Source organism: Panthera leo, chromosome B3 (genome assembly GCF_018350215.1).
Source record: "Panthera leo isolate Ple1 chromosome B3, P.leo_Ple1_pat1.1, whole genome shotgun sequence".
NCBI lineage: Eukaryota > Metazoa > Chordata > Mammalia > Carnivora > Felidae > Panthera > Panthera leo.
The window spans coordinates 106316165-106329667 of record NC_056684.1 but is presented as its reverse complement, the minus strand read 5'-3'; the positions used below and the strand labels follow the sequence as shown (position 1 = coordinate 106329667).

The window sequence follows — 13503 nt, the reverse complement described above, 5'->3', positions numbered from 1 at the left end:
ACCCTCTAACCCCCATATTGAGTTATATTCAGTTATGAATGGCACCCAAAGAACACATTAATAGAATATAATGTGAATTGCACTTCCTGGAGTTGTGCAATGTTGAATGACAGAGTATTAGAAGGCTATGGCAATAGTCTAGGTCAGAGATAATGGTAGTTTGCATAGAATGGTAGCAGATTTGAAGTGGACAGATCTGAAAGTCAAGGTGTGGAGGTAGACTTCATATCTCAGTAGAGTTGCCTCTGTGTATAGTAAGTTGCTTCAACATAGATCAATGGAACAGAATAGAAAACCCAGAAATGGACGCACAACTATATGGTCAACTAATCTTCGACAAAGCAGGAAAGAATATCTGATGGAAAAAAGATAGTCTCAACAAATGGTGTTGGGAAAACTGGACAGCAACATGCAAAAAACTGAAACTGGAAGACTTTCTTACACCATACACAAAAATAAATTCAAAATGGATGAAACACCTAAATGTGAAAATCCTAGAGGAGAACACAAGCATCAACCTCTTTGACATTGGCTGTAGCAACTTCTTACTAGGCATGTCTCCAGGGGCAAGAAAACAAAAGCAAAAATGAACATTGGGACTTCATTAAGATAAAAACCTTTTGCATAGCAAAGGAAATAATCAACAGAACGAAAAAAGCAACCTTTAGAATGGGAGAAGATATTTGCAAATGATATATCTGGTAAAGCATAAGTATCCAAAATTTATAAAGAATTTATAAAGTTCAACACTCAAAAACAAACAATTCAGTTAAGAAATGGGCAAAAGACATGAATAGACATTTTTCTAAAGAAGACATCCAGATGAGTAACAGACACATGAAAAAATGCTCAACATCACCCATCATCAGGGAAATACAAATCAAAAGTACAATGAGGTATCATCTCACACTTATGAGAACGGCTAAAATTAACAACTCAGAAAACAACAGATGTCGGCAAGGATGTGGACAAAGGGGAACCCTCTTACACTGTTGGTGAGAATGCAAACTGGTGCAGCCACTCTGGAAAACAGTATGGAGGCTCCTCAAAAAGATAAAAATAGAACTACCCTACAAGCCAGCAATTGCACCACTAGGTATTTACCCAAAGGATAAAAAAATATTGATTTGAAGGGACATATACATCTTGATGTTTACAGTAGCATTATTAACAATAGCCAAATTATGGAAAGAGCCCAAAACCCCTGACTGATGAATGGATAAAGAAGAGGTGGTGTGAGTGTGTGTGTGTGTATACATAATTCCATTATATATGGTGGTATATATATATTCCATTATATATCTATATATACATATTAGATTAGATATATATATATATATAATAGAATATCTATAGATATGGATATTCCATTATCTATCTATATATTCTATTATATATTTCTATATAATGGAATATTACTCAGCCCTCAAAAAGAATGAAATCTTGCCATTTGCAATGATGTGGTTGGAGCTAGAGTGTATTATGCTAAGCAAAATAAATCAGAGAAAGACAAATAACATGATTTCACTCATATGTGGAACTTAACAAAACAGATGAACATACAGGGAAAAAGAGAGAGAGGCAAACCATAAAACAGAGTCTTAACTATTGAGAAAAAACAGGGTTGCTGGAAGGGAGGTGAGTGGGGGGATGGGCTAAAGGGATGATGGGTATTAAGGAGGGCATTTGTTATGATGAGAACTCAGTGTTACCTGTAAGTCATGAATCACTGAACTCTACTCCTGAAACTAATATTACACTATATGTTAACTAAAAATAAATTAATTAAATAAAGTATGTCACTTCAATAGTAACTCAAATTATTAATTAATTTTGTAAAGATAAATCTCTAATATTCTATGTTGACTAATCCTGGGAACTGATTTGAAACTTAACTGTCTTAGTCATTTAAAGAAAGCTTTTTTTTTTCAGTAATAAAATCCCTTGTAAACTAGAAGGGTACCCTCTAGGCTTGTACTGTCCTGTACAGTAGCTACTAGTGACATGTGGCTTTTGAGCACTAATGTGGCTCGTGTGATTTGAGATGGGCTGCAAGTGCTGTCATCTGCAAATATACTCCACATTTCAAGGACTTAGTATGAAACTGATGAATGACTCTCCATATTGATTGCATATTGAAATGTTAATATTTTAGAAAAATTGGATTTATTAAAATTAATCTTACTTTTAATTAAGAAAACTTTCTTAACATGGCTAATAGAAAATTTTCAATTATATATATGGTTTATATTATATTACTACCAGACAACACTGATCTGATCTAGTCCACAAAGAAGGAGAGGTCAAGGTCCTTTTAATTTTGACAGCATGATGACTGGCATCACCAGATAGGTGCTTTAGTATCTTTAGACTTCTTATGGTAGATTATGATTCCAAATTCAAGGTTTCTGTCCCCAAATTTTATTCCTTATAATACTCACCACAATATGACTGTAAATGTTAGTCTTGGCAAGGGAAAGTATTGTTTTATCATCCAAATTAATAAGTTTTGGTCTGGGCTTGATCCTGGGATCCATTTTTATAACTTCATCATCAAATTGCAAATCCTGAGACAGTAATGATCCTTCTGAATTTTTTTTGCTTTCTTCTAGAATAACATTGTTGAATGAAGAAAATAAAGAGTGAGGCTTTACCTAAAAAAATTTATTAAAAATATTGAAAATTTGGTTGCTGTATTTATCACTTTGAATAAGAAGTAGGCTATGTAGAAAGACTAATTAAGTTTTTTTCGTTTATATGATAATATCTATCATGATTAGAATCACATTAGAAAACCAGTGAGAGTAGATTAAAATTGTGGGCTAAGAACAAATATGTTCATCCCCTCCCATTGAAAAGTCCTTGAAAACTGGCAAAAGATAATTTTTAAATATTTTTCAACAGTGGAGAGAGCGCCAACAAAAGACTAAGAATTGTGAGACACAAATCAGAGGGGACCAAACTGACAGACAAATGGGAGCAGAAATGTAACCTGTAGCCAAAACATATGTGGGAGATAAACCACTCTGAAGAACAGATCCAGAGAAATTTGATGTTCAGAGTGAACAAGTAAAATAGCAGTAGGATGCTCTAGGTAATTAGCAGGTGATTAAGTAATTATGGTAAAAACTGTGGATGAATGAGCATAAAAAACATAAACAGAAGTGGCTCTAGAAAAAAAATGGTCCATAAGAGAATTATTTTAAAATCTGGGGGAATAAAGCATCCCTAATAGAACAGGCTGCTATCGAAAAGAATTGAGTGGAGTGCCTGGTGGCTCAGTTGGTTAAGTGTCTGACTCTTGATTTCAGCTCGGGTCATGATCTCATGGTTTGTGAGTTCGAGTCCCACATTGGGCTCTGTGCTTGACAGCGTGGAACCTGCTTGGGATTCTCTCTTTCCCTCTCTCTTTCTGCCCCACCTCCACTTGTGCTGTGCCTCTATTTCTCTGTCTCAAAATAAATAAATAAACTTAAAAAAAGAGAAAGGAACATGGTAACACTTTAGAGTCAAAATAAAAATAATTAGTGAAATGAAAGTATTCACTAAATGCTCTGAGAAACCAAATGGATATGGCAGCAGATCAAATTAGCAATGATCAAATTAGCAGAGGTTAATATTGAGGAAATCTTCCAGAATAATAGAATTTTTAAATGGAGATGTAAAATATGAGAGAGAGAAAATTAAAAGAAATGGAGGATCAACTCAGAAAGTCCAGTGTTTAACCAATCAAGGTTCCAGAGGGCTGAACACAGAATGGAAGAGAGAAGATAATGGAGGAATTAAGAGAAGAAAACTTCCCGGAAGTGAAGAAAGAACTGACTCTTCAGATCAAAAGAGCTAATGAAGTGGCAAGCAGATGGATGATGGAGCTAAGGTCTTTGCTGACATCAGTCACTGAACAGTCTCAACAGCCAGGACTGCCCACCTCTTGACTTCCTGTTATTTGAGTTATGTTAACAGTTTGTTTGGGTTTCTACTATTTGTCTGGGTCTTTGCTGAAAGCATACTTGACTGAAACAGTTTCATTCATAATAGCAACGTAAAAATATAAGTGCCTAAGTGCCCGGAATTACACTTAAAACCTGAATAAAGAAAACTGTAGGGAGGACTTGAGTAAATGGAATAACTTATCATGTTCCTGGATGAGAAGTCCAATACTGCAGAACAGTTTGTCCCAAATTAAGGTTTAAATTCAATACAATCTCAATCAAATCCTAAATAGGATTTTATTTATTTGTTTATGTATGTATGTATGTATGTATGTATGTATGTATGTATTTATTTATTTATTTTAAATTTACATCCAAGTTAGTTAGCATATAGTGCAACAATGATTTCAGGGGTAGATTCCTTAATGCCCCTCACCCATCCCCTCTCCCACAACCCCTCCCGTAACCCTCTGTTTGTTCTCCATATTTAAGAGTCTCTTATGTTTTGTCCCCCTCCCTATTTTTATATTACTAAATAGGATTTTAAAATAAAACTTAACAAGCTGATTCTAACTTCTTTTTGGAAGAGAAAGTGCTCAAGAATAGCCAAGAAAAATTTTTAAAAGATGAGTGAGGGCAGGGAAAGGGAATTTACCCTGTCGCATATCAAAGTATATCATCAAAGTTGTAATAACCAAAACAATGTGGGAGGGGTCCAAGATTAGACAAAGAGATCAATGGAATAGAAGGATCTATAAATAAACCCCTTATATATGAAAATAATTTTAACAATAAAGATGGCACTTCAAAATAGAACAAAAAGATGATGCTTGGTCAAGTAGCTATCCATTTTTAAGGAAAAATTATTTGATCTTCCTCTCTCACATGACATAAAATAATTTCCAGATGTACTTAAAAAAACTTAAAGTTGTAGAACAACCTATATAGTTATTGGAAGAAAATAAAGAAGATATTTATATAAGCCTTCTGTAATGAGACATAAAACCCAGAATCCATATCAGGAAATTTGGAGCGATCTGACCTCTTAAAAATTAACCAGGAAATTGCAAATTAATAATGACAAATAAGGTTTTGCTACAAATAGATTTAAAAGACAAGTGACATAAAATATTCGCAACGTGTATATAAGATAAAGGATTAATATCCAGGATGCATATAAGGATTTTTCCAATCAATTTAAAAAAATAGAGTCCAATAGAAAATAGTCAAAAGATGGGGTGCCTGGGTGGCTCAGTTGGTAAACTGACCGACTTTGCCTCAGGTCATGATCTCGTGGTTCGTGAGTTCAAGCACCGCATTGGGCTGGGTGCTGACAGCTCAGAACCCGGAGCCTGCTTCAGATTCTGTGTCTCCCTCTTTCTCTGCCCTTCCCCTGCACTCTCTCTCTCTCTCTCTCTCAAAAATAAAATAAACATTAAAAACATTTTAAAAGAAGAAAAGTCCAAGGATATAACAAGTGATTTATAAAACTATAAATAATCCATAGCCTATTAAAGAATCAAATATCCTTTTCTTGCCCACAGAGTGGAAAAGTAAAAGATTGATAATATCTTGTTTTGGTAAGCATGCAAAGAAACAAGCTCTGTCACATACTGTTGGAAATTTGTAAAATGGCCAAGGCTTTGTGGAGAATACTGGCAAAATGTATCAGAATTTAAAATGTGTATATCCTTTGACTATCCAATTGTATCAATCTATTCTACAGAGAAACTTCCATATTTATATAAGGATGAATATATAATGATATTCACTGAAATACTTTTTAAACAGTAATAAAACTGGAAACAACCTATATGTTTCATGAACAAGAGAATAGTCAAATAAATTAGATATTACTGGATAGAATGCAGTCACCAAAAGAATAAAGTATAGACCTATATGTACTGAAGTGGAAATATGTCCAAAACATGATTAAAGGCAAAAAGAAATCACAATATACTTAGATCTTGATTCTACTATGTAAAATGTTACATGCTGTTATATACGTAAATGCATAGAAAAAACAGTGAAAGCAAACCCATGAAGTTGTTAATAGTGGATTTCTTCATGAAAGGGAGTGGTGCTGCATGTGAGGTGAAATCAGATTTTATGTTTATTATATATCCTTCAATATAGTTTGAAGCTTTTTCGGTGAGACTACGGCCATATATTACTCATGTAACATATTTGCATATAAAAATGTTTAGGTGTCATAATGATTTCTTTTGAAAATGAACCCTTCACAGAATAACCACTGTATGTATGTTTACGTATAAATATATAGTATAAACTTGACACTACATTATTAGACTTCTGTTAATTACTATTTCTGTTCTTTTCTTACTTAAGGAATTCCAGTTTTAAAAATACATCCATACCATTGTAATATACTCAAATTCAACGATGTATTCTGGCAAAACAAGATCATGATCAAAGACAAACCACTTGAACTGCCGAATGCTGCAATCACAGTTTCTCTGTCCCATGATAGAATCTAGAGTAAAATCAATAACAAAACAAGAAAAACACTCTTCAAAATGAAACATAATATACTTTTTTCATTATTACACAGATTAATAAACAATAAATTCAGTAAGTTCCAACTATTACGTTATTGAGACTGGTTTTTTTTTTTCCTATTTTTCCACCCCTCCTAGACAGTTTAATTTTCTTTCTGCAGGTTTTTTTTTACCCTTTAATTTTTAAGTTCTTAAAGTTGAGATATAGTTTACATATAACATTGTATTTGCTTTAGGATTACAACATAATTTGATACATGTGTACATGGAAAAATAATTATCACAATAATTATAGTTAACATCCATCACCAAGGATAATTACAATTTTTTTCTTGTGCTGAGAACTTTTAAGATTTACTCTCTTGGCAACTTTCAAATATCCAGTACAGTATTGCTAACTACAGTCATGCTGTACATTACAATCCCTAAGACTTTTTTAAATCTCAAAACTGGAAGTTTTTAACTTTTGACCATCCTCACCCATTTTGCCTCTTAGTTTATTTATTTGACTATTTAGTATGGCATAGGAAGGTGTGTATGAGTGCCACATAGACAGGGGGTGGATTGTGATGGTTGATTTTATGTGTTTACTCGTCTAGGCTATGGTGCCTAGTTGGCGAAATAGCAGTCTAGACCTTGCCACTAAAGTAATTTTAGATGTGATTAACATTTAAATTAGTAGACTTTGAGTAAAGCGACAGTTTCTTAATTCTAGAAATTACTAGTCACCTTTTCACTACATAGACTAGTAGGGTTTAATTTTTTTCATCATGTCCTTTTCCTTTTCATACTTTGTCATTTTTCTATTCAAATATACTTTTGACAAATGTATTACTCAAAAACCTTTGTTGTTAAAAGTGGGTGGGTTTGGGGTGCCTGGGTGGCTCAGTTGGTTAAGTCTCTGACTCTTGATTTCGGTTCAGATCATGATCCCAGGGTCATGGGATTGAGCCCCACATTGGGCTCCACACTGTGTGTGGAGCCTGCTTAAGATTCTTCTCCCCGCCCCCCTCTTCCTCTTCCCTGCTCCGGCTTGCTCTCTCTCTCTCAAAAAAAAAAGGATGGGTTTATCTTTTGAAATACATATAATATACATGAAATACATAGACTATACATGAAATATATAATATATATGTAATATATATGTATTATATCACATATATGTATATAATATTCATATGATGTATGAAATACATACATAGTATATGTATAAAATACATGAAATTTCATATAACAGTATGCATGAATGTGTAAATATAAAAGTTTACAAGGGTGACTAGGTGGCTCAGTTGGTTAAGCACCCGACTGTTGACTTCAGCTCAGGTCATGATCCCAGGGTCCAGCCCTGTGTCAGGCTCCATGCTAAGCATGGAGTCTGCTTAAGATTCTCTCTGTCCCCCCTCCCTCTGACTCTCTCCTCTGCTCATGGTCTCTCTCTCTCTCAAAAAATAAATGTTCACAAAATTAAAAATCTATACACACACATATATAAATGTCATTGAAGCAGGGAACAGAAAAATAGTTCATTAGTAGCCAGCACTAGATTTTTTTTAGAAAAGTTTACAAACTTTATTAAGTAGAGATTAAGCTCTATACATCTGTATTAAATACAAGCATTTTGTATTCAGAAAAATTAAAGCACATTTCTCTTTATGGCAGACATACTTAGTAAATATTTTCGAGGAGCAAACACTGAATTAACCATTGGATAGTTAGCTTGATTGATGGAGTCCTGTTCACGAGCCTGAACACTCTGGCCAAGGAAAACCTTTGTAATGAGGAGGATGCCTAAATATGAATAAAAAATCATTTTAACAGTAATTCATTTTAGTAATTTTCCCATATCACCTTCCTTATTAGTCCCAGACTTGACTATGTGTTCTGTAAGGGCAGAGATCCTTGCTACCTTGTTTGTCATTGTATAGCAAAACAGAAACTCGGTAAATATTTGTTGAACAAATGAAATAATTATAAAGAGGATTCCTGTGATTAAAGCAAAGCTTTACAGAAAAGGAATAAGGAAAGAAAATAAGTTAGCAATGTTTTTTATCAAGTGATTTGAAGTAAGAAACTTTTTGTTGTTGTTATTAACTGGGTAAAAATTCATCTCTGAATCATCAGCACCTAGCACATCACTTAGATCATGGGAGGCACTCAATACATGTCTACTAAATGGATAAACATTTCTTTTCCCTTTAGATTTCTAAGAAACCTTTGGATTCTCTCAATCCTAAGGATGTCTAGGAGTCACTGAATCCTATAATGTAACTTGTAATCACTAGACAAAACATTTAGATGACTTTTTTTACACTATACGAGTTACAGAATGCGAGTTGAAAGAACCTAACTGTTTTGGGAAACATTTCAGAAGGATCTAGAAAAACATGATGAGGTGTTTCTTAAGATGGGAATGGAAGAGCATGAGAAAAAAGAAGCAAATGGTTTTTTTTTTTAATAAGGAGTTCTTTCTATATTCAATTATCTGCTTAATTTTCTGATTATCATTAACTGAATGAAAGGCTGCAAGACACATGTAGTTTGTCATGAATAATCCTAGCAGAGCTCTAGTCTGGAACCTAGAATATCACTCTTATAGACTTAATTTAACCAAATTTCTGACTGCCCAGTCTTCAGTAGGTGTATAGTGGAGACCAAAGAATAGGTGTCCCTTACTTCCTGACCAGGTCAATTCTCCGTATTATATATTCTTTGGTAATATGCACTAACATTTCCTCTTTGTTATGAAATTGTTATGTTATGAAAATTTTAATTTTACATTTATTTGTGTGCTTATTAATATTTGTCAGTACCATAAAGGAGCAACTGTGTCTGGTTTGTAAAGACTATATCCATACTACTACCAAGTGCCTAACACATAGTAAACATTCCATAATACTGGTGGAACTGAAGCATGAACAGTGGAAGGGTGAGGCAAGAGGACCTAATGAGCTGGACTTTTCCCCAGTGTGTGGTTACAAGGGGACCTCTCCCAGAAGTGTCCTGCAAATTGGCTCATATGCTTTTATCTATCTATATATTCAAGATGCAAATAAAGTACTGATCATTGTGAATAAAGTACCAAAATTTTATCTTCTATGAGGCAATTTATAAAGAAATCTGTACACTACAGTTTGTCTTTAGCCAGTTTTAGATTTGCAACCAGGTTTTCTTGTATCTATGAAAATGATTAAGTCCTGCCTTCCCAAGTGCTTGGCATGATGACTACTGCATAATTGTGCCAAGTTCTCTTTTCTCTTTCCTATGAATTTGGGGTGGTGTGTGTGTGTGTGTGTGTGTGTGAGAGAGAGAGAGAGAGAGAGAGAGAGAGAGACGCATGCATATATACTGAGTTTATTTTTAGGACACAAGTTAATGAACAAAAGTAGACAGCAAGGAACTAAGATGGTGGTGCAGTAGGAGGACCCTAGGCTTGGCTTGGCCCTCGAATGAACAAAAGCAGCCTGTTTCATATAAATTGGATTAAATGTGAGTAACAAATGAGTCCCATTCTATTAATGTTGACACAATAATCAGTAAGTATTTGTTCATAAATTGTAAAGTTACAGATCAGAAAGTCGTATTTCACTATACTGGTAAATACTAAATAAAATAGTTTCTGGAAAATCTTCCTGATTGATAAAGCCAAGTATTAAAAATGTTATGAAAATAATTAACAAAGGCTTAAAACTAAAAAGTTCAGAAATACCATATATTTGTATTACCATGCCTGAAGAGCTCATGCTCAGGAGAGTTCTTCTCATCTTTGTACTTTTGCTGTAGAAATTCAATTCTGGGACCCTCACACATACTTAGGCTGTTAGCGAGAATAACAGCTTCTTTTCTGAGAGGCAGCTGCAAAGAAAAAACAAAGCTGAGTATTTTTATAAAACTGACAGTACTTCAGCTTCAATACAGATGGCTTATTAGTTTATGTTTATGTGTCTGGGCAAAAAAAAAAAAGGGCTAGATTCATTGAAAAGCAGTAGGTAACTTTCAGGTGCAACTTCATTCTGTAAGGCCATTTATATAATATGCTTTAAATTTACATGCAAATAGGTTTATGAAAAGTGATACACAGTATTCGTTCCTGTAAAAGCAGCCAGAGTCAGGACTGACAACACTGCGGTGCGGGAGCTATAGTCTTACACATTTTCAATGATACTCCACTAGTAATCATGTAAATTCCAAAAAAGAAAACCCTGTAGGTTCTTACTTATATGTGAGATATAGGTAAATATAGATACATGGATAAAGATTTGGTATAAATAGTGTTCTTGGTTTAATAATCTACGTGGCTTTCCAGATACATCTCATTGTGCTAATGCATGGAAATTTTAGTTTGCGTTGGGACTAGATTTATTTCTTAAAAATGTTTTATCAGAAATACAGTAATACAGGGGTGCCTGGGTGGCTCAGTTGGTTAAGTGTCCAACTTCAGCTCAGGTCGTGATCTCATAGTTCCTGAGTTTGAGCCCTGGACCAGGCTTTGCGCTGACAGTGCAGAGCCTGCTTGGGAGTCTCACTCCCTCCTCTCTCTCTGCCCCTCCCCACTCATGCTTTCACTGTCTCTCTCAAAAGAAATAAACAACAACAACAAAAAAGAAATACAGTAATACTCTAAAATTCATATCACTTGCTATGACAGCTCTGAAGAACAAATAAAATCTCTATTTTTAGTAGTAGAAAACCTAGAGCTAAGAGAGATTATATAATCTATCCAAGGACAGAAGTAGAAATTAGCAAAGTCATAATTTGAACTCAGGTCTGCTTCTCCTTGTCACTATCTCAGAGTTTTGAAATTATTACAAGTTTAATATTAGTACCCAAATTATCTAAAAAATATGTTTTCTATAAATGCTGAATTGCTTATTTACTTTTTCTTACTAAAAGCTGTTACCCAAAGAGGTTTTAAAATTTTTTTAATGTTTATTTATTTTTGAGAGAGAGAGAGAGAGAGAGAGAGAGACACACAGAGTGTGAGTGGGGGAGGGGCAGAGAACAAGAGGGACAGGCTGAGCTGTCAGCACAGAACCCGATGCAGGGCTCAGACTCATGTCTGTGAGATATGACCTGAGCCGAAGTTGAATGCTCAACTGACTGAGCCACCCAGGCGCCCCCCCAAAGAAGTTTTTAAAATATAAATACTAAAATGTTGCTCATGTTACCATAAATTTCACATCCCAGTAAATATAACCTTATCAGATTTCCCATGAACGTCACTAACTATTCATTAGATACAAGCTGTGTACGTGGCATTGTGCAGCTATAGCCTGGTCTTGGTCCTCAAGTGAGAGAGGGAAGATGGTGAAGACAGCACAGGCAGCAATCTCTCTGACATTGGCTATAGCAACATTTTTCTAGATATGTCTCCTAAGGCAAGGGAAATAAAAGCAAAAATAAACTGTCAGGACTACATCAAAATAGAAAGTTTCTGCACAGCGAAGGAAACAATCAACAGAACAAAAAGGCAACCTACTAAATGAGAGAAGATATTTGCAAATGCTTTACCCAATAAAGGGTTAGTATCTAGAATATATAAAGTATTTATAAAACTCAATACCCAAAAAACAAATAGCCCAATTAAAAAATGGGCAGAAGGCATGAACAGACATTTCTCCAGAGAAGAGATACAAATGGCCAACAGACACATAAAATGATGTTCAACATCACTCATCATCAGGGAAATGCAAATGAAAACTACAATGAGAGATCACCCCTCACTTGTCAGAAAGGCTAAAATCAACAATACAAGAAACAAGTGTTGGCAAGGGTGTGGAGAAAAAGGAACCCTCTTGTACTGTTGGTGGGAATGCACTCTGATGCAGCCACTGTGGAAAACAATATGGAGGTTCCTCAAAATGTTAAAAAAAGAACTACCCTACAGTCCAGTAATCATACTACTGGATATTTGCACACACAAAATAAAAACACTAATTCAAAATTATTCTTGAACCCCCAAGTTTATGAAGCATTATTTACAATAGCCAAACTATGGAAGCAGCCTAATTGTCCCCCGATAGATGAATGGATAAAGATGTGGTATATATGCACAGTGGAATATAATTCATTTGTAAAAGATAATAAAATTGTGCCACTTGTGATATGGATGGATCTAGAGAGTATAATGCTAAGTGAAATAAGTCAGAGGAAGACAAATACCATATGATTTCACTCATACGTGGAATTTAAGAAACAAAATAAACAAGCAAAGGAAAAAGAGAAAGAGAGAAACCAAGAAACAGACTCTTAACTATAGAGAACAAATTGATAGTTATCAGAGGGAAGGTAGGTGGGAGGATGGGGGAAATAGTGAATGGGGATTAAAGAGTATACTTACGATTAAAAAATAAAATGATTTAAAAAATAAATAGATAACAACAACAAAAAGAATCAGAAAATGTAAAAAAAAAAAAAAAAGGAAAAAAGAAAAGAAGAAAGAGGGGGGAAGATGGAAACTGTACCCAGTAATTAAAAATACAAACCATCACAGGGTGCCTGCGTGGCTCAATCAATTAAGTGTCCAATTCTTGATTTTGGCTCAGGTCATGATGTCACATGATCCAATGAGATCCAGTTCTGTGTCAGGCTCCACGCTGAGCATGGAGCCTCCTTGGGATTTGCCTCTCCCTCTTCCTCTGCCTCTACCCTGCTCATGCTTGTGTACTCTCTCTCAACATAAATAAATAAACATTAAACATTAAAAAAATACAAACCATCACAAGATGTGTCAAATAAGATCTCCTTTTTTAAACGAAATGTTTTTAAGAACCATCTTTGTAGAGGTGAGGGATCAATGCTAGGCTTTAAAGATTAGACATAATTCCAATCAGAAATCTTAAAAGAAAGTCTTTTTAAGAGGAGAAAGCATATGAAGGTATAGAAACAGGTACGATTGTCTATTCAACTATCATCCATCTATTCAACTATCCATCATTCATTAATCAGATTTCCACTAGGAATCTCTAAAGAAAGTCCCTGTCCTCAAGGTCTTGTAGAGAGATGCACACCATGATTGCCGTGGAGATCCTTCTGCCACTCCATAGATCGATTTC

General features: G+C 34.6%; 1 protein-coding gene across 4 annotated transcripts in view; it reads right to left on the bottom strand.

Moving 5' to 3' along the window:
• Positions 1-13503, bottom strand: part of LRRC9 (leucine rich repeat containing 9) — a 112460-nt gene that overhangs the window by 58553 nt on the left and 40404 nt on the right. For all 4 annotated transcript variants that reach the window (XM_042943393.1, XM_042943396.1, XM_042943394.1 and 1 more), the window contains exons 13-16: positions 10174-10303; positions 8117-8239; positions 6311-6426; positions 2442-2654 (exon numbers count right to left, since the gene is read on the bottom strand). In XM_042943393.1, coding sequence (XP_042799327.1) covers positions 2442-2654; positions 6311-6426; positions 8117-8239; positions 10174-10303 — 582 coding nt within the window. The remainder of the gene's footprint in view (positions 1-2441; positions 2655-6310; positions 6427-8116; positions 8240-10173; positions 10304-13503) is intronic.